The sequence below is a fragment of the Lepisosteus oculatus genome, chromosome 23 (genome assembly GCF_040954835.1).
Source record: "Lepisosteus oculatus isolate fLepOcu1 chromosome 23, fLepOcu1.hap2, whole genome shotgun sequence".
Lineage (NCBI taxonomy): Eukaryota > Metazoa > Chordata > Actinopteri > Semionotiformes > Lepisosteidae > Lepisosteus > Lepisosteus oculatus.
In genome coordinates this window covers 2,076,109-2,096,288 of record NC_090718.1, presented here as the reverse complement: position 1 = coordinate 2,096,288, position 20,180 = coordinate 2,076,109, and the positions used below count along the sequence as shown (strand labels likewise).

The following is a 20,180-nucleotide window of genomic DNA, read 5'->3' as shown; positions in this document are numbered from 1 at the left end:
TAGTACTGTAGTGTCCAGTCACTGTCTCTCTGTGCTGTAGTACTGTAGTGTCCAGTCACTCTCTCTCAGTGCTGTAGTACTGTAGTGTCCAGTCACTGTCTCTCTCAGTGCTGTAGTACTGTAGTGTCCAGTCACTGTCTCTCTCAGTGCTGTAGTACTGTAGTGTCCAGTCACTGTCTCTCTCAGTGCTGTAGTACTGTAGTGTCCAGTCACTGTCTCTCTCAGTGCTGCAGTACTGTAGTGTCCAGTCACTGTCTCTCTCAGTGCTGCAGTACTGTAGTGTCCAGTCACTGTCTCTCTCAGTGCTGCAGTACTGTAGTGTCCAGTCACTGTCTCTCTCAGTGCTGCAGTACTGTAGTGTCCAGTCACTGTCTCTCTCAGTGCTGCAGTACTGTAGTGTCCAGTCACTCTCTCTGTGCTGTAGTACTGTAGTGTCCAGTCACTGTCTCTCTCAGTGCTGTAGTACTGTAGTGTCCAGTCACTGTCTCTCTCAGTGCTGCAGTACTGTAGTGTCCAGTCACTGTGCTGGCCAGTGGAATATCCTGCCTCTCTCAGTGCAGGATTAGTCCTGTACCTCAGAGCAGCGTCACTGTCGTTCTTTCAATCTTCAGTCGGCACACAATCACCCGCACTCGGGTGCCCTAACCTGTCTCTCTCACATCCCAGCTCATCACACAGCGTCACGGGCCCGGAAGGAACCGTCGCTTGGCTAAAGCACGGCGACCGAGGCGGCGACTCCGTCTGGGGCCGGATCGAAATGACTAAGGCTCCCTTCTCGGGCTCTACCGCCCCCCAGGCCAATCTCACAGCCTGCAGAGCCCGGCGGAGACACCCCGCCCCCCTGCCCGGCCCCTCTGGGAGCAGCCAGCGCGTGCTGGCGGGGGCAGATAAGCCGCGGGGAGACGTGGGCAGCGTCACCTGGCTTCCCCGGAACAGCCGGTCCCACGTCACCGCGCAGCCGAGGGAAGGGGGCAGGGCGGTGGCCGTCCAAGGGGACAGTGGACATTTAAAAGGGGACGTGCAGGGCTGCTGGGATGTTTTGGGCTTGCCGCGCGAATTTCAGACCGCAGTGAAAGGGAACATGTCCGCTGTCATGTGTTAAACCTCCGATTGACATCGCCAAAGAGGGGAAATTTCCAGGTCGGCGCAGCGCCAGGTTCTGCGATTCAGAAAGAGGCAACAAAACGTCCAGTGAGGTGAAGTGGCCTTGAGACACTGTAGACAAGCAGGCTTGTGAATCCAGCTCTTTTCATCCAGGAGAAATACTGCTCTCTACTGTTTTATACTTAATAATAATAATAATCATTGCTTACACTTCTATAGCGCTTTTCTGGACACTCCACTCAAAGCTCTTTACAGGTCATGGGGATCCCCTCCACCCCCACCAGTGTGCAGCCCCACCTGGATGATGCCCCAGTCCTCTCCCCACACACCAGCTCTCAGTGGGGAGGAGAGCAGAGTGATGAAGCCAGTTCAGAGATGGAGATTATTAGGAGGCCATGATTGGTGAGGGCCAATGGGAAATTTGGCCAGGACACTGGGGTAACACCCCTCCTCTTTATTTGTTGCAGGTAAATACTTCTTGGTAACATGCAGATCATGCCAAAACATTTCTGCTGTAGAACCTGTACTTCTCCGCTCATACATCACAGCACGTGAGCCAGTACAGGGACTAGTGAGCAGGAAGGGCCGCTTCACGGCACAATTTGCTCAAACTCTCGCTCTCTCCCACGGCCTGTGACAACACGGCGACTAACAGCACTTGCACAAAGTTGGCGATTTTGTGCTTAATTTGAAACTTGTCCATTTTTTTCTTTGCCGTCAATGAACTTAGTTTGTTGTCGACACTTAATCACCGCTCTGAGGAACTGGCCCTGCAGGTCCCCTTCAACCAGAAGGCAAGAAGAGGAGAAAAGGATCTGCAATGCACATTTTGTCCACAAAGTGGGGGTGTTTCTACCATTTTCCCCACTTCTTCCGGAGAGAATTTGTCTGCAGAGGATTGGTAATAATACTTAATCAGAGGGGTCCCGTACCCTGTGCACCACGATCAATTCTTCGTTCCTGTCCCATTTATCAAATACATCCCAGTTCAGGGCTCAGCTTCTCTGGACTAAATTAAAGTAATATCCAGGTTCAGGGATTGTGCATAGGGAGTGACAGAAGGGGGTTATTAGCATACCTATAACTCTTCCTATCCTGAATATGGAGGACCATGGGCCAACTGGACACTGGATTCTACAATAATCAGCTGTCCATCAACATACCACAGCTCTCGGAACGGTCCGACGAGGAATAAGCAGGAATAGACGACATATTTAATCATACCTCCATTGAAATGGGAACAAAAAATAGAATACGTTATGAACTGGTTAAGGTTTCAGAAATCTTAGCCCACAACCATAATAGCATCAGTCAGAGCAAAGTTAGACATGATGGAATTCCAGAACATATGTGCATCACATTTATTCAGACTTCTAATGCTCCTTTAGAACAGGAACCACGGTCCCAATTCCTCAGGCCACTTATTACATTTCAGTAAGGCATTGATGTTCTAGAAAACACTGACGTTTTCCAAATAAACACAAAACGCTGAACAGGGAGAAAGCGATGCGAGTCGCCACGTTGTCACCAAGCCCCGCTTGCAGGAGCGAGGGTTCGAGAGAATCACGCCGTGATGCGGCCCTTCCTGCTCACTAGTCCCTGTAATAACCAAGGTGCCGTGACGTACGAGTGAATAAGCACAGGTGGCACTGCAGCTATTTCACAGCAGACATGTTCTGCCCGTGATCTGCGTGCAGAGCGAACGAGTACTACTTTTGGCAAAACCATCTCGAAGGCCAGAGCGATATTTCTCTTGGATTAAGAGAGATTTATTCACCTCACCTTGAGACTCGAGAAGGAAGAAGAACCATCGAAATGCAAAACTTCCACACTCGTTAGATCATTTCAAAAGAGGTCGACAGCACATCCCAGTGAAAGATCCGAGCCGCCGTACAAATCAAACTTTATTGTTCATCATTTGCAAGTGACAGCGAGAACGTTTCCGAGCCGCTACAGCCGACATCCGGGAGGCCAGAGCCACAAGGGAATACAGAACAGGCCCTGTTCAACTGTAACAAAGTATCGGAAGCCAAACCAAAAAGAAAGGAACCCCCACCCCCCTCCCCCGAAGACACGCGCAAAATCAGTATAAAAGTCGCTCAGAGTGTGCATCTGTGAAACATCCCCAAGTCGGATCGTAGGAGGGGGAGAGGGAGAGGTGCCGAAGTTTGACTGGCGGATGGCCATTTGACCCCATCGATGCGGCTGGGCATCTTACTGGATCTGTCCGAGGAAGCCACCTCGAGCAAGGATCCAGCTGCTGTGCCCCAGCTGGGATTTGAACCCACAAACCTCCAGTCAGAAGAGCATCTGCAGGGATGTAATACTGTAAAGAAGGCAGAAAACCCTTAACTCTCAGCGTTAAAGAGGGAAGGAGAGCGGGGAAAAAAAAAAAAAGAGCTGTGGCAGGGTTAATATCTCGAGCATCGCGATCGCAGTACTGAGAAGGAAAGGCCAGGTCTTGCTCTTCGTTAACACTGATCGCAATTCTTCTGGAATGAAGAGAAAGGAGGACAGAAAGGGAAGGAATGTTTTGTTCCAGATGGCTTATCACTCTTAAAATACTACACTGTTACAAAGAAATCATAAATGCGAAAAACAAAAAACACAAAAAATGAAAATGCATATAATACTTAAAGTGAAATAATGCAAACGCGTTTGCAGAAAAATGAAAAGGCTTGGCCGCAAACTCATAGATCGCTTTTTAAACGCGTCTCGTTTGAAAGCGTCGCTCTGGGTGGCTTTTGAAATAAAAGCTACAATTGCCTGCTGCTCTTTTTAGCCAGAAAATGAATGAAGCCATCGCCCCTAAAAACACTGATCTCACTAAAAACGGCAATACTGCAGCTGGAGTATTTCCTACACATTATTCATAGAACATGCTGGCATGCCCCTGCTACAGTAACACATATTCATATTCTCAGACTTTACTGTGACCTTTATTAGTTAATGAGCTTGCAGCCTCCCACTGACACCCAGAGTAGTCAGACACTCCAGGCTGGACTGGACTGTGAGCCAGATTAGTTCATCACCGAGATTATAAATCTCCCATTGACACTGACAGAGCAGTCGGAGCCTCTCCAGGCTGGACCACACTGACTTTACTGTAAACTGGATAAATGACTGACATCGCAGTCTCCCCTTGACACAGACCGAACAGTCCGAGTCTACATCCGCCTCTGCATTTCCCCACCCCCCATCGGTTGCATAATATTTTTTAAAACATTCAGTACTTCAAGAAAACATACAAAAAAACAAAAAGCTGCTTTGTTCGGTAGGAAACGTTAGTGCTCATTTCAGCTGCCGGGAAGCAGCTGCTGGATTATCACAGTTGGATCGACACAAATGCATTCTTCCACTCGGATTACGCGAGGGGATGGAGGTTCCTAGGAGCAGTTACTGGCGAGAACGCGTGCAGCGATCGCTCTCCATGGTACAGAGCTCAGCGCAACTCAGTCCTGTTTGAAGGGGTGCTCCCCTCCTCCCACCCCTAAGGGGGAGCCAGGATATACACACACCACTTCTGCACAGAGCCAGGGGACTAGGCAACCCGGATTTCACAGCTTCTCCCCAACACGCCCTCACCCCCGTCTCCCAGCACCGGCTCAGAGCGTCGCCCGTATCGACGCTGATCTCGCCGACCCAAACAGAAATAGCCTTTGTTCTGCCAAGGACGCCTACCTGACTCAAGGCAAGATCTATAACACCGAGCTGTCTCCCCTCCCCCAGCTGGGACGGCACTCCACTATACTCTTCGGGCAGATGGCACTCACTGTCCCCCCCCTGCTGGTTTGACGCAGAATCCAGGCACCGGCATCATGGGAGATGTAGTCCGAAATCCAATTTCCGACGCGGGCCGAGACTTCAGTCCGCAACATGGCCCACAATGCCCATGCCGCTTCTGCGACTACCTCCTGATCACAGCGCCAGCTGCTTTTCACCACATCACAGGCCCCTCCCCTGGTCAACAACACCCAAACACCCATCGAGCATCAGGAACTGAATCGGCTCCATCGAGACTGGGGATTGGATTAGCGGCCCGGTACCTAATTTTTTTGGTAAAGCCTGAAACCAACCTCCCGACTTGAAACATTTCAAATCCGACTTTGGACGACACGAATCGAACCCCTCCCGTGCCTATGAGTCAGTCATAATTCGAACCCTCATTACCAAGCCATTAAACACTGCTTCCGTTTGTACTTTTCTCTCATTCATCCATCTTTCTCTCCTGTCCAGCGGTGTCCTCTTCATCGACTACTCTGGTCTACCATTCCGGTACGGGTCATGAGGTCACCAGATCGATTCATTCACCCTGGTCTACTTGCGAAAGCCTGACTCATTTGGCAGGCCAGGCGGCCGTGGGTTCAGCATCTGAGGAATAACTAACCAACTACCTTCAGTAAAGCAATGAGCAGCTACTTGTCTCGGAGACCAAAACTGGGTCAAACCGTAAACCCACAAGCAGGCTTTCCTTGCAGAAGGTCCAACAAACCTCTGCTCACAACTGCCACTGAGTGAAATGTCTGGAATCTGATGGGTGGAAAAGGTCAAACATTTAACAGTTTAGTTATTATACAACTCCTATAATTAAAACTTTCACTAACTAATTACATTATTAACCTATTCGATAACTAGCATTATCCTACTATAGATAACAGCCTAGCCAACTACATTAAACCTATTCGATAGTTTATTGACTTATTAGCCTAGGTAAATGAGTACATTAACCAACTAGTTTGCAGACTGACTCGTTTGCAGCTGGTTAGTCACTAAAGAGATGGAGCGACTAACTTATAAACCTGAAGTTGTAGTAGTAGCCTGCTAGATAATTGTCGGACTAATCGGGTGGTTAATAAGTAGTGGTTCACCTGCCAATTAACATTAGTCTAAAGCAACAGACTGCTTCACTGTTTCAAGCAGCGGTAAAATCTTGCTGGCAGGAGTTATCAAAACGCTGAACGATTTCCTAATTAAACGAGCACAATGTGTTTAACAGCCAGCACGACTCCCTCATCAGTGTAATGAGAATAACAGTTATTATCCAGCCTCAGCGCCCACAGAAAACGCACCAGCAGAGTGACTATGTAACTAAATTCCTAACCATTATTAACGATTATTAGCCAAGATAACAGACCAATCAATGACTACCAGGCTGACTAGTTTGATAACTGCACAACTAACCAGTGATGGGTGAACCAGCTCTTTCTGTATTCTAGTTAATATTTGTTACCAACTACAGAGTGCGAGATGTGGTGAGCTGCCCTCAAGCTTTCTCCAGCATCTGTGATGGCCGAAACTGAAGCACTATTTCTGAACACGCGCCACCTTTCGATCACCTTGGCAATTCTAGGGATTAGTTTAGGGAGCGACTGACAGTGTGGCTTACAATAAGGATTATTATGATGACTTCAGCTATTACGAATCCACTGACTGTAACACTGCAGGACTTGGCTGTAAGCAAGAGTCTGTAGCTGGGGAGCAAAGGTATCCAGGAGCAACCCCCATTGATGGACAGGGGCCTCGGCCAATCAGTTGGCAGCTTGCTTGGCTCGGTGGGTGTGGCACTTAAGGCAGAGGATCCGGCCGTCCAATGGGTAACAGCCATCCGAGTCCGCCTCAATGGAGAGGGGGCGGGCGCAGTCCTGCCAATCACAGACAGAGGGAGGGGTCAGTTCACGGAGATGAGCTGGAAAACAGCCCTTCAGCACAGCACTGACCGTTTCCTCACCTCACAGCGATAGCACTTGAGGTGGAAGTTCTTGTCCAGGGCAACGACTCGCACCGTCTCCTCGCTCCCAGGGTCGGGCACGATGGGCTCCTTACAGCTCACACACTGCGGGGAGAAACGCCTGGAGGAGAGGGAGAGAGGGAGGATTAACACAGTCCACGCACAGGCCCCGAAACTGGACTCCATCTTGGCTCCCACGGCCCCATCTATGACTGCTTAACATGAAGATAATACACGCTACAGATAGAATAAAGGTAATTTCCCGACGTTACAAAACACAGAATAAGATGGGATGTAAATAGAGAGACACCAAATGGTCTCTTCAGTACAATAGCGATGCAATGAGGGAAGACATCCAAGAGTCCACAATAACACTAAATAGTGAAACTGGAGCCCGATGGCAGCCATCTTGGCTCCCTTCACTTTACCAAGTCCAGGCATCTGAGAATCCTTATAGACTACTGCCAGCACTAAGACCGACTGATCGCAAATCCGTGGCACTCTGTAAATACAGTCTGAACCACCCATCAGAGACCAAGAGCACAAACCTCTTACTGCACAAACTTCCAGAGCAAAGCAGCAGGCAGGAAAGACTACAGATTGTCACCCGTTTCATAAACCTCCCTCAGGGAGACGCTAGCGGTCCATTAAAAACCAGAACCACGCTGCCCCCACATGGACACCAGCACTACATCTCCCATCATCACTCAGAACTGTAGGCCCCGCCCCCTCCGATTCAGAAGAGGAGGAACTGTGGGAAATGTAGTTTTCTACAGAGATCAGAGACAGATCGGCCGGGAATAGGCACACTAGCACTAGCCCATCTGAACAGCTTCTTTCCCAGGGCCGTCTTTGCACTGAACCAGAAGAGTTACATGTGCCCTGTCCTAGTGATGTCTACGAGTCTGGTGTGCGTAGACTTTCCGCAGCACCAAGTAGACCCAAGTCAATTTCCTGCCCATGAAATGCACTTGGGCAAATCAAGGCGATTGTGCTTGACTACAACATCAGCGAGGGGCTCGGCAGGCTGGAGCTGATTCGAGATCCGTGCCCAAGGCTCAGCAGCGCTCACGGGCCAATGGAGCCAGACTGGCGAGACCGGCGGGGCAGACAGGCTACCGAGAGGCCCGCGGCACAGAGCGGAGGTTCTGGCCTCCTCTGCCGGATTACACGGACCGGTGGTAGTCGGGGACGCAGTACGGCTGATCGGCGTCGTCGGTGATGAAGGGCGCCCCCTCCAGGCTGCAGCCACACTGGACACAGCGGAAGCAGTGGGCGTGGAAGGAGCGGCCCACCGCCCTCAGGACGCGGTCGCTGATCTTCTCCTTGCAGTGGGAGCACTGCTCCAGCGAGCTCTGAGAGGGACAGAGAGAGAGAGAGACAAACCGCCCATGAACTCCACTGAGCCCGGCTGGCCTGTAAGACTACATTTCCCAGCAGCCCCCAGGCACTTCCTTGTTCCCAAGCCGGGCGTGTGAAAGGGTTCAATCTTCATGCTGCAACTGATCAGGAAGGGACACAGAAACAGGGAGTGCTGATGACCCCCCACGCCCGTGAAGCGCAAACTGCCAGTGACGAGTTAGCAATCAGGTTATTGATTACGAGGGGGTTGTTTGTTCACAGAGTACCACTTTTGGACTCTAGCTTTCCCAGAGGTGAGAGATCATGGGTTACTGATCACTAAAGGTGTAGCAGTCCTCGAACTGCGGCCCAGCCGAGAGATCCTGTGCTATTTATCATGCGTTATCGACCACTCACGGTGTCGCAGTCCTCCAACTGGGGCGTGCCCCCCAGGTGAGTTATTGATTATGAGTTATCGATCACTCACGGTGTCGCAGTCCTCCAACTGGGGCGTGCCCCCCAGGTGAGTTATTGATTATGAGTTATCGATCACTCACGGTGTCGCAGTCCTCCAACTGGGGCGTGCCCCCCAGGTGAGTTATTGATTATGAGTTATCGATCACTCACGGTGTCGCAGTCCTCCAACTGGGGCGTGCCCCCCAGGTGAGTTATTGATTATGAGTTATTGATCACTCACAGTGTAGCAGTCCTCACACTGCCGCGTGCCCCCCAGGTGAGTTATTGATTATGAGTTATTGATCACTCACAGTGTAGCAGTCCTCGCACTGCGGCGTGCCCCCCAGGTGAGTTATTGATTATGAGTTATTGATCACTCACGGTGTAGCAGTCCTCGCACTGCGGCTTGCCCCCCAGGTCGTAGAACTGCAGGCCCTGCAGGGTGCGGCAGCAGCTGACGCACACGAAGCACTCGGAGTGGAAGAGCTTGTCCATGGCCCGCACAGCAGGCTGGGAGCGCGACAGGGGCTGCGAGCAGTGGGCGCAGCAGTCTGAGGAGGAAGCCAGAAGAGAGCGCTACACACACAGACACACGCCACAGCCTCACAAACACTGGAATTCGAATTCCCTCAAAACATAACCTACTCCTTCTCAAGTCAGAACTTAGGCCTCTTTTAGGAATGTGGCCCAGTTTTCAGAGGGTCTACAGCTCCCTGTTCGCCCCCCCTGACTTGCCAGTTTGCCTAGAGCGCCCTCTAGTGGTACAACACTGAAAGTGCAGCTGCCAAGAACGCAAACAGCACTTCAAGCTTCATTATCCTTCAGCTGGGGGGGGGAGATCCGTTTTACGGCTGGGTCCAAAATAAGGAACACGACAATAACAGGATGCACATACATGAAATCCTGATCACCCTGAGCTGAAACAACAGCAAGAAAGTAACTAGTGAACAAAAGACACAAACACATTGCCTCTGAAGGTGCAACCTGGCTTGGAGCCATCAGCACAGACCGTCACACAGGGCTCTCAATGGGCTTATAAACGCAGAGATCAATGTGGTGGATGTAATTAGCGACTAGCCGTCCCCTCCTGCCAACCAAGAGAAGAACAACCAGTGTCGGTTAGACGCTGCCCCCACATGGACACCAGCACTACATTTCCCATCATCACTCAGAACTGTAGGCCCCACCCCCTCCTATTCAGAAGAGGAGGAACTGTGGGAAATGTAGTTTTCTACAGAGATCAGAGACAGATCGGCCGGGAATAGGCACACTAGCACTAGCCCGGATCGAGACTGGACGACATGGGAAAACGCCTGTTCGGCAGTGGAACAGACTCTGTGCTGACCTGTGCTTGGAGCGTGGATCTGAGGAGGGTTCTCCATGTCCTTGATGAACCTCTGAGTCAGTTTCTCCAGCTCCTCCACCTCCCTCATCGAGAGTGGAGCCCCAGAGCCAGCGACAGAGGACTTGAGAGAGAGAGACAGGGCATTATAATAACAATAATTAATACAAATAAATTATAATAATACACTTATATAGCACTCTTCTGCACGCTCCATTCAAAATGTTTAACAACACAGAGTCAGGACCTTGGTTTTGCATTTCAACTGATGGACGGTGGCTTTTTTATAGTAAAGTGCCCCCCCATCGCTAGACTGAGGCATTAGGACCCACCCAGACTGCAGGGTGAGCGCCCCCTATTGATCCTACTAACACCTCTTCCAGCAGCAACCTGCGCTTTCCCAGGAGTCTCCCCTCCAGGTACTGACCAGGCTCACACTTGCTGAGCTCCAGGGGGCTGGCAGTTGTGAGCTGCAGAGTATATATAGGAACTGGCAAAACCATTTCCAACAACAGGAAATTTCACAATAAAGCTCAATTACCTAATAAAGCTAATTCAGACATGGGTTAAGCCGTTACTCATTTAAATGGAATGAAACTTTTTTTTTTTTACACTTACGGTTAGACCTCCTGTTCCCACAGGTGGCTTCTGGGAACTTTTAGCGCCAAACGGAGAGCTCTGATTGGATCGGGGAGCCTGGCTCACAGTTGGAGAGCCACTGCTGTTGGCCGACGCCAGCTGGCTGACAGAAGATGGGGGACTAGAAATGGACGCAGTGGAAGAGGGGACCGAGGTCACAGGTGCGCTCTTGCTGGCTGGCGGGGGCTGACTAACGCCTTGAGTGGAGACACCAACAAATCCGGGTCCAGAGCCCTTATTTGCTGAGGCAGGTTGACTGACTGAGGCCTTATTAGCAGGCAGAGAGGAGAAACTACTGGAGGGGGGTCCCACTGCAGAGGCTGGTTTCTGACTGTTTGAGATGCCGACGCCGAAAGTGGGAGCCGGCTTCGGGGCCACGGAGGGGCCTTTACTGGCCGGCGGTGCTTGACGGACAACCGGGGAGGAGCCCTGATTGGCCGGCGGTGCTTGACGGACAACCGGGGAGGAGCCCTGATTGGCCGGCGGAGCTTGACGGACAACCGGGGAGGAGCCCTGATTGGCCGGCGGAGCTTGACGGACAACCGGGGAGGAGCCCTGATTGGCCGGGGGTCCAGTCTCTCTGATCGTCTGCCTGGCCCGCAGCTCTTGGGCCCAGGGAGCAGGTGGTGGGCGGTCCATGGAGTCAGCAGGGGGCAGGAAGGAGAGGGGAGGCTTTGGGGCCGTGGGCGGAGGGCCCGACGACTTGGGGGGCACCTTGGTAGGTTCAGCTGGCAATGTGCTCGGCAACTGTACAGGAAGAAAAGTAAATTCAGAAAGAGCAGCAGGTGATAGTCCTGTATCGTATATGGATACTCTCACTTTGAAGTAATGCCAAGTCAGTCAACATGACGCAAAGTCCAGTCAGTACACCTGCACTAACTCTGCCATGTTCTCTTCCTCCGATCTGGAATTCTCCTGAAGCAGCTGGCACAGGATACAGATCTGCCTCCCCCTCCATCTACCTACCTACTGTGTGTCACTGTTCATAAGTGAATCACAACTCTTAACCCACACAGCTCTGCACCAAGTCAGCTGAGCTTCGCAAGTGCTGATACAATACTGACTCACAGTATTACACACAGATTTCTAGGTGAAGGGGTGAACCCCTGAATACTGTCACAGTCTGGACACCTGTGAACACAGCAGAGACAGGAAGGAGCTTTAATTCAGACGCACTGATTCACCGCCACACCCCGGCTCTCGGTCTCGTTCGGCGCAGCAGTACCGCCAGCTGTTTCCCTCCCTGCCCCCCCGCTCCTCACCTTGGGATTGAACGGCCCGCTGGTCTCCATCTCCGTCAGCAGGCTGGTGAGCGAGTTTATCTCCCGATCAAAGCTGGTCTGTTTCTCGAAGCTCCTCTGCCCCACAGACAGACAGACAGAAAAGCAGGCGGATAAGTCCGCGTCTGGGCCTCAATCACTCGCCACACGAGACAAAAAAAACACATTCCACGAGCCGTTCGAGTGCACAAGTCGTGGAATCATCTCGATTACATCTGTGCCAGGAAGGTCTGGCAGAATTTCCTTGACCGTGCCGACGGGACCGGTCCCTATAAAGCAGACTATAACGGCGATCGCGATAATCAGTGCGACAAAAATGGGTTTTATAGGTGGCCTCCATATGACTTAAGTTTAATAAGTCATCCAATGCAAAACAGGAGCTGAACTGCAAATCGAGCAGCTCGTAAACAACCCAGAGCTCTGTCCGATCCGTTTCCCATTCCCATGTTTCGCTCATTTCCTCATGGCTTTATCCAATTCGTCAACGAGGGGGAGCCGGAGCCTATCCTGGCCGGCAACGGGCGCAAGGCAGGGCACGCCCTGGGAGGGACGCCAGTCCATCACAGGGCACAGACACAGGTTAACCCACCGGCCTGTCGTTGGACTGTGGGAGGAAACCAGAGCACCCAGAGGACACCCACGTGAACACAGGGTGAACACGCAAACTGCCCGCAGACAGCACCCCAGAAACTGAAGCCACAGCACCAGCACTGCGAGGCAGAGAAGCTGACCACTGCACCACATTAGCTGGTCAGTTTATGGGGGGGAATAGAACTACAGACAATATGGCCACACTATACTGCCTGGCAGGTTTATAGTTTCATATATAAAAAAAGATCCAGACCAGCCCAAGAAAATGAAAAGGCCCTCAAAAGTACAATGTTGTTAAAATGTGTCCAAAGTGAGCCAAAGAGCACACGAGACAAAAACACAGGCAGCAGAAGAATGATTGCTTTCTAGTCCAGGCTTGTTTCTACTGCAGGGCGCCGTTTAAATTTAGGGTCTGAAAACGCAGGGGCAGATTCACGACCTAAGTGGCGCAGGAACCAGTAAGAAGCAGTACCAGCCAGGCGAGCATGCGATACGGGCAGCGGACTCCAGCGCTCGGGAAACCGAGGTCGAAGACTGCGTGAACTCCCGAGACACAGGATGACAAATCGGAGACTTGCCCAACTTTCTCGGGTGACTTTTTGATTTTTTTCCCCACCCACGCGCGCCGAAGTGGCGCACGCGCGCACACACACAAAAAAAAAAAGTTTATCCCGAGTTCCTGAGACTCCTTTCCCGAAAAATCCCGAGCCGTGTCCTTTAGGATCTCGGAACCCCAGCCAGTCCTACATGGCTGAAAAGGTCGGAAATCCTTAACGTCGCCCCTCTAACAGACATGGGGGAGAACCTACTAGATCTTGTGGTATTCCTGGCAGCTGCTTCTCCTTGTTGTTGTTGTTGTTGTTGTTGTTTCCTGGACTGGACTACAAACACTGCTGCGTCACGGCCTGTGACTCTGGAGCCAAGCAGCACAGAAATGTACACTGAACCGGACTCTCCAGAGCACTGCTGCCTCACAGGGGTTCAATTCCTGGGATGTTGTCTGGGTGGAGTTTGCATGTTCTCCCTACGTCAGCACGGGATCCCTCCCACAATCCAAATATACATCTTTAACAAAAAGTGCAACTCTTAACATAACATAAAAGCTCTAGCAAGTGATATAAAGTTCTTAGAAGGGTGATTGTCCACTGGATCTTTTCGAATTGCTCAATCACAGTGTGACCACTGGGTCAGTCGTCCATAGCATTGCTTTAAACCCGTCTTGGCTCTGAGATTGTCCAGAAATATACTGGCAGGTCAACAGCCTTGAGGGAAACCTGTGTGTGAATTTGTGTCTGTGTGCCACGTGATGGACTGACATCCCACCCAGGGTGTACCCTGCCTTGCTCCCATTGCTTGCTGGTACAGGCCCCAGCTCCCTCCAAGACCCCGAACTGGAGGAGGCAGCTGGAAAACGGACAGACTGGTACACTCACCGGAGCATTGCAGGCTGGAGGGAGCGGAGGAGGAGGAGGTGGGGGAGGAGGGAGGCTGCTTTCTGCCCCGGTGGGCGACGGGATGTCCTCAGGAGGGGGCGGTGGCGGGGGTTCTGGAAAAGCAGGGGGTGGGGCCTCTGACGCGGGGGGTGTGGTCTGATATTCTGGGGGTGGGGCTGGCAGGTCAGAGTCATCCAATGGTGGAGGAGGGGGAGGGAATTCTGACAGACAGAGGGAGAAACGGAGCTCAGGTGACAAATGAGGACAGGTTGGTCATTTGATCCAAGACGCTTGTCTGATTGCAAGCGGAATACTGTTCCAAGGATCATACCCAGCTATTTCTTTATGAATCTCTCAGTATCGGCTTCAAAAAGCCGAGTTTGAGACAGGACCTCTGTCGTTAAGTCCAGTGAGAGCTGTACCACTCCTCCAGCCAGTGTGACTGTGCTGGGGGCACAGTGGGGCTCTCAGTGTTGTCAGTGAGAGACACAGCTCCTCCAGTAAGTGTGACTGTGCTGTGTACATTTTGTACACAGCACTACGTTACTAGTGTACATTTTGAAGATATAATCAGTGCTCAACCCTTATTTGCCAGCACAAGGGGGCATCAGATAAATGCAACAAATAGTTTTAGTTAATAATAAAGTGATTTAGGCTCAGTGGGATTACTACAGCTCATATGAATTTACAAACTCCATCTAAATCAAATACTGGAAGAAGGTTCTACAGTCAAAACTGTTTTTTTTCTTCATCTTTATACATTTCATCATGCAATTACCTTTAGTTTATCACACCTATAATACTACTTCCTACAAAACATTTCACGATTCCCCCATCACGATCCACATAGAACACAAGAAGGCTATTTACCTTCTGTCACTGCGGGAGGAGGCGGGGGCAGCTCTCCCACCCGGCCAATCACAGCAGTGCTGGCCACCGATGTATGACTGGCCAAAGGCTGTGACTGGGTGGAAGAGAGTTTGGGGCGGGGCGGAGCCACAGAAGCAAACTTCTTTGGTGCATTGTAGAAGGAGGGGGCGGAGACATTAAAAGTGAGGGTGGAGCTAACCATCACTGGCTTGCTGGAGTCGGACATCATGGACACTGCAGAGGACGAGAGAGGCAGAGGTTAACAATGGCGGCCTACACAGAACTAACCCCAGAGCAATCTCCGACTGCAGCATACGTTGTACGAGAACTGCAGAGGAAGTGGAACAGTGGGGCTAATACAGACTGATAAGGAATTGCAGAACAAGAGGGAGAGAGAGTGGCGATAATATAGCTGGTTAATCAGTGACCAAACTCCACAACGTGTCAGTGCTGAGGGAGTGTGAGAGACGGGGATGGATGTCAATATACTAGACTGGACACTGCAATATATTAACACACGCAATCAGGGAGCATATTTACAACTTTGCCAAGGAAAGGAAGACAAAACATCACACAGACGCAGGGAGAGAGAGACATCCAAGGACACAAACCACATATTTGCCAGACAGTCAGTCTGCCAGTGATAAATCTCTAACAAAACAGTTGTTAGCTATCTTACAGCTTATGCGATGCTATACAAGCCAAACAATAACCCTCCTGAAATACTATTTTCCTTTAAAAAACAAACAGACACATTCCATTATTTCAGCCTTTGTCATCTCGAAAAGAGAAGACTATGAGGGGACAAGACAAAAGCATTGAATACGCGCAAAGACACCGATACATTCAACCCAAGAGACTAGGAATAGGGGGGGGGGGCACCTCTTTACACAGAGGGTGGCGGGAGAGTGGAACAAGCTCTCCAGCCACGTTGTTGAAGCCGACAGCCTGGACACAGACACAGCCGGAAGAGAGACTCGGGTCAATGAACACGAACTCCTCTCTCTCTCTCTCCCCGTGAAGTAACTGTCCTTATGTTCAGTTAGGATCATAACGGCCCGGTAGAGAGATGTTACGGATTCACGAGAGAACAATAACGGGCGGTGACGACCGTTTATTAACCCGGCTGTGCAGCTCCGACCTCGGGCGGGGTCAGACAGCGGGTCCCTGTTCCGCAAAGTCAGCGCAACTCCGCAACAACACCCAGCAACGTCCAGGTACCCGTTTAAAAGACAGAAACTGTACACAGATACACAAGAACCGATTTGCCAGGCGGATTAAGAATGAAAAATAACTTCACTGAACGTAGAAGACAACGCTCCTACTGTATGCATGCTTCTCCAAACAAGTTCATTCTCGTGTTTTAAAAGACGCCACGCATCTCGATGGCTCACGATACCGCTAGCTAGTAACAGTAAAAGTATTCATAACTAGATCACTTCAGATAGTTTCCACCACGGCGATTGCACGCACAAATCGTAAGGATTAACAAGAACTAAGCTGGGGGGAAACTGAGGTATGTGTCTATATGTTACGAAAAGCGGCTTAAACTCACATGGAACTGCCGTGTATCTCCCACTAGATGTGCCTTTCGTCTGCCGTGTAACTGTCCCGGCTTAATGGGATTTCTCTTCCTCTCCGATCGCTTCAGCTCCCGTTTTTATAGCTTTGCTGAGAGAACTTTTTCTCAGCAATTCTGCCCCCCCCACCACCAAGACATTTCCGGCTCGCGCTTCCGCATTTCCGCATCTAACAGCGCCGGCCGCACCTCTCGGGGTCCCGCCGCTTCCTGTGCAGTGACGTCAGTCCACTGATAACTGGGGTTTCGTCACAGCACTCTCGAACTTTAACACACAGAGCTCTCACTGTGTGACTGTGCTGTAGTGTCCAGTCAGTCAGTCAGGGTCACTGTGCTGTAGTGTCCAGTCAGTCAGTCAGGGTCACTGTGCTGTAGTGTCCAGGCAGTCAGGGTCACTGTGCTGTAGTGTCCAGTCAGTCAGTCAGGGTCACTGTGCTGTAGTGTCCAGTCAGTCAGTCAGGGTCTCTGTGCTGTAGTGTCCAGTCAGTCAGGGTCACTGTGCTGTAGTGTCCAGTCAGTCAGTCAGGGTCTCTGTGCTGTAGTGTCCAGTCAGTCAGGGTCACTGTGCTGTAGTGTCCAGTCAGTCAGTCAGGGTCTCTGTGCTGTAGTGTCCAGTCAGTCAGTCAGGGTCACTGTGCTGTAGTGTCCAGTCAGTCAGTCAGTGTCTCTGTGCTGTAGTGTCCAGTCAGTCAGTCAGGGTCTCTGTGCTGTAGTGTCCAGTCAGTCAGTCAGTGTCTCTGTGCTGTAGTGTCCAGTCAATCAGGGTGTGTGGACATTTTTTTTTAATTCTTTTTTGCTCTTTGTGCCCAAAAAGAGAAAAAATATTTAGATCACGTATTGAAAGTCTGGATAGTCTTACATTGTTTTTGGTCTGGATCAGATTCTTTAGCATCAAGCATTTAATCAAATTATTTTTTCCAATATTCATTTATACTACAGTATAAATAAACATAATCTAGAGCACTATGACTAGGTTGTGTCCGGTGTTCATTTTGTTGACAACATTTATGGTGAAAATGTTCCTCAAGGACCCGCTTTTCATTCTAGTTAACAATGATAAAATGCTCAAGAAAATAATCTACAATGATGATAAAAAAAGGTTAAATTGTTTTCCATTTTTGTCTGAGTTAATTAAGACAAGACAAAATGATGTGTTAAACTAAAACTCATACTGGAATCAATTTCATCACAAGGTTCTCCGTTTGTGATTTACTGTCTAACATGTTACTTTCTGTCCACATGGACTAGAAGAGTCTTGAGCCCTGTGACTGGGCTGTCAGTGTGTCCACAGGGACTAGAAGAGTCTAGAGCCCTGTGACTGGGCTGTCACTGTGTCCACAGGGACTAGAAGAGTCTTGATCCCTGTGACTGGGCTGTCAGTGTGTCCACAGGGACTAGAAGAGTCTAGAGCCCTGTGACTGGGCTGTGTCAGTGTCCACAGGGACTAGAAGAGTCTAGAGCCCTGTGACTGGGCTGTGTCAATGTGTCCACAGGGACTAGAAGAGTCTAGAGCCCTGTGACTGGGCTGTGTCAGTGTGTCCACAGGGACTAGAAGAGTCTAGAGCCCTGTGACTGGGCTGTGTCAGTGTCCACAGGGACTAGAAGAGTCTAGAGCCCTGTGACTGGGCTGTGTCAGTGTGTCCACATGGACTAGAAGAGTCTAGAGCCCTGTGACTGGGCTGTGTCAGTGTGTCCACAGGGACTAGAAGAGTCTAGAGCCCTGTGACTGGGCTGTGTCAGTGTGTCCACAGGGACTAGAAGAGTCTAGAGCCCTGTGACTGGGCTGTGTCAGTGTGTCCACAGGGACTAGAAGAGTCTAGAGCCCTGTGTCTGGGCTGTGTCAGCGTGTCCACAGGGACTAGAAGAGTCTAGAGCCCTGTGACTGGGCTGTGTCAGTGTGTCCACAGGGACTAGAAGAGTCTAGAGCCCTGGGACTGGGCTGTGTCAGTGTGTCCACAGGGACTAGAAGAGTCTAGAGCCCTGTGACTGGGCTGTGTCAGTGTGTCCACAGGGACTAGAAGAGTCTAGAGCCCTGTGACTGGGCTGTGTCAGTGTGTCCACAGGGACTAGAAGAGTCTAGAGCCCTGTGACTGGGCTGTGTCAGTGTGTCCACAGGGACTGGAAGAGTCTAGAGCCCTGTGACTGGGCTGTGTCAGTGTCCACAGGGACTAGAAGAGTCTAGAGCCCTGTGACTGGGCTGTGTCAGCGTGTCCACAGGGACTAGAAGAGTCTAGAGCCCTGTGACTGGGCTGTGTCAGTGTACTTGACACAAGCTCGCTCTACATCAATATCAGTGTTAGGTCGTGCATTATGCTTGCAAGTTACAGATAGTGCATATATCTGTCTCTCAGCCAGTCTCCCATTTAGTAGCAAGAGTGTCAGTTTCTTTCCATGTCCAGTATCAGTCATTTTAAAGAAGGTTAAAGGGAATCGCCAAGTAATCCGCACACGCAGCAGGACAGGGGACACAGTGAGAAGAAGGAAGTAACAGGGTTTAGGACGCAGAACTGAAGCAAGCGGTGTAAACACTTGACAACATGAACATGCATTCTCTATGTGATCGAGTCCCGGGATTCACACCTTCTGACTTCCACAGTTGCTTGGCGTGTGGGTCCTGCCAGATGTGGCACCCAGAGGCTCGCTAAATAAAGTTGCCGCGCGTTTCTGACCAGCCTAGCCGGGCATGGGGGGGAGGGAAAAACCGCGACAGCGGCAGGACGGCGACGCTGTGCAAGGGGTTCGAGGCGGCCGGCAGCAGCTGCCGAGCCTGTCCTGACTAGCGTTTGTGCCCGTTAAACAGCTCGTCTCTCTCTCTCTCACTCTCTTACCCTGTGCCAGGCTGCTCAAGACTCTTCTCTTCTGCCTGCTGGCTGCCTAGGGGGCTTGAAACACCGGCGAACTCGTCCTCCTCTCTCTCTGTTCTCTGGTCGGGGGGCTGCGCCGCCGTCCTGGTGGGTCCTGTACTGAACTCCCTCTCTCTCTCCCTCTCCCTCTGTTTCTGCCTCTCGCTGCCACAGCTGTGGCACCACTCCCTCTCCACACCCCCGTCTCTCTCTCTCTCGCTCCTTCCTTCTCTCAGCGCCCCAACAAGTTCCCTCTCGCCGGGAAGAGAGGGCAGGCAGAGGGGCCCACGCCCTCTGGGCAGCCCGTGTTAACTGTGCATCGGGATTATCAACCTCCTTCCCTCCTCCTGCCCCCCTGCTGCTCTCCACCCCCTCTCCTCCCCTCCCCCCCTTCTCCTCCTCTCTCCCTCTCTCTTAATTTGGATTCTTGCAACATTCTTCACGGTATGACATCAGCGCTCTGCCTGCACTTCCTTGTAAGGTCAGAGGCAGAGAGCGAGGGCTGTGTGTGTGTGTGCGCCCGCGCGCGCCCCAGGCAGAGGTGAGGGTTGATGAAGTGCAGGTGCCCCGACTTGCACGGCTCCCCCCAGACAGCGAGGGGGGGGGGTAACACAGGCCGATCGGCCCGCAGCACGAGTCCCTGAAGGCAGACCGTGTGTGTGTGTGTGTGAGCGAGAGAGAGGATGAGCACACGGTGAGTCAATATGAGCTCATCCCTTCAGGAGCAGACCGCTGGACACTGCCCCCGCCCCCCCCCCACAGCCCGCCGAACATCCGCTGTCCGAGAAAGACGAGGGAGACGGCCCAGCTGCTTCTCTGTTTTTTTTGGGGGGAGGTTCAGAAGAACTGGAGACCGGTTACAAACGAGAGGGGCCCACCTGACCCGTTTGGTAGTTAGTCGTTTGTTTTTCCGAGCTTCGCATCCAGCTGAGTCTGGGGAGGAGTCAGGGTCGCAGCTTGTTCCACACCCCCAC

The 20,180-nt window shown here is 51.4% G+C and overlaps 1 protein-coding gene across 3 annotated transcripts; it reads right to left on the bottom strand.

Annotated features, from left to right (window-relative positions):
• Positions 1-2,990: 2,990 nt before the first annotated feature.
• Positions 2,991-19,562, bottom strand: zyx (zyxin). 3 transcript variants are annotated; one of them, XM_069182983.1, is made up of 10 exons: positions 19,192-19,562; positions 14,785-15,018; positions 13,915-14,135; positions 11,873-11,968; positions 10,590-11,357; positions 9,975-10,095; positions 9,011-9,180; positions 8,009-8,187; positions 6,833-6,953; positions 2,991-6,746 (listed from the first exon to the last, which is right to left on the bottom strand). In XM_069182983.1, exons 2-10 carry the CDS (start codon positions 15,011-15,013, stop codon positions 6,633-6,635), a joined length of 2,019 nt encoding a protein of 672 aa, XP_069039084.1. In that variant the 5' UTR covers positions 15,014-15,018; positions 19,192-19,562; the 3' UTR covers positions 2,991-6,632. The 3 variants fall into 3 exon arrangements, with proteins under 3 accessions (XP_069039084.1, XP_069039086.1, XP_069039085.1); XM_069182985.1 differs by lacking the exon at positions 19,192-19,562 and adding an exon at positions 18,944-19,153; XM_069182984.1 differs by lacking the exon at positions 19,192-19,562 and adding an exon at positions 16,340-16,723.
• Between the last annotated feature and the right edge of the window lie 618 nt (positions 19,563-20,180).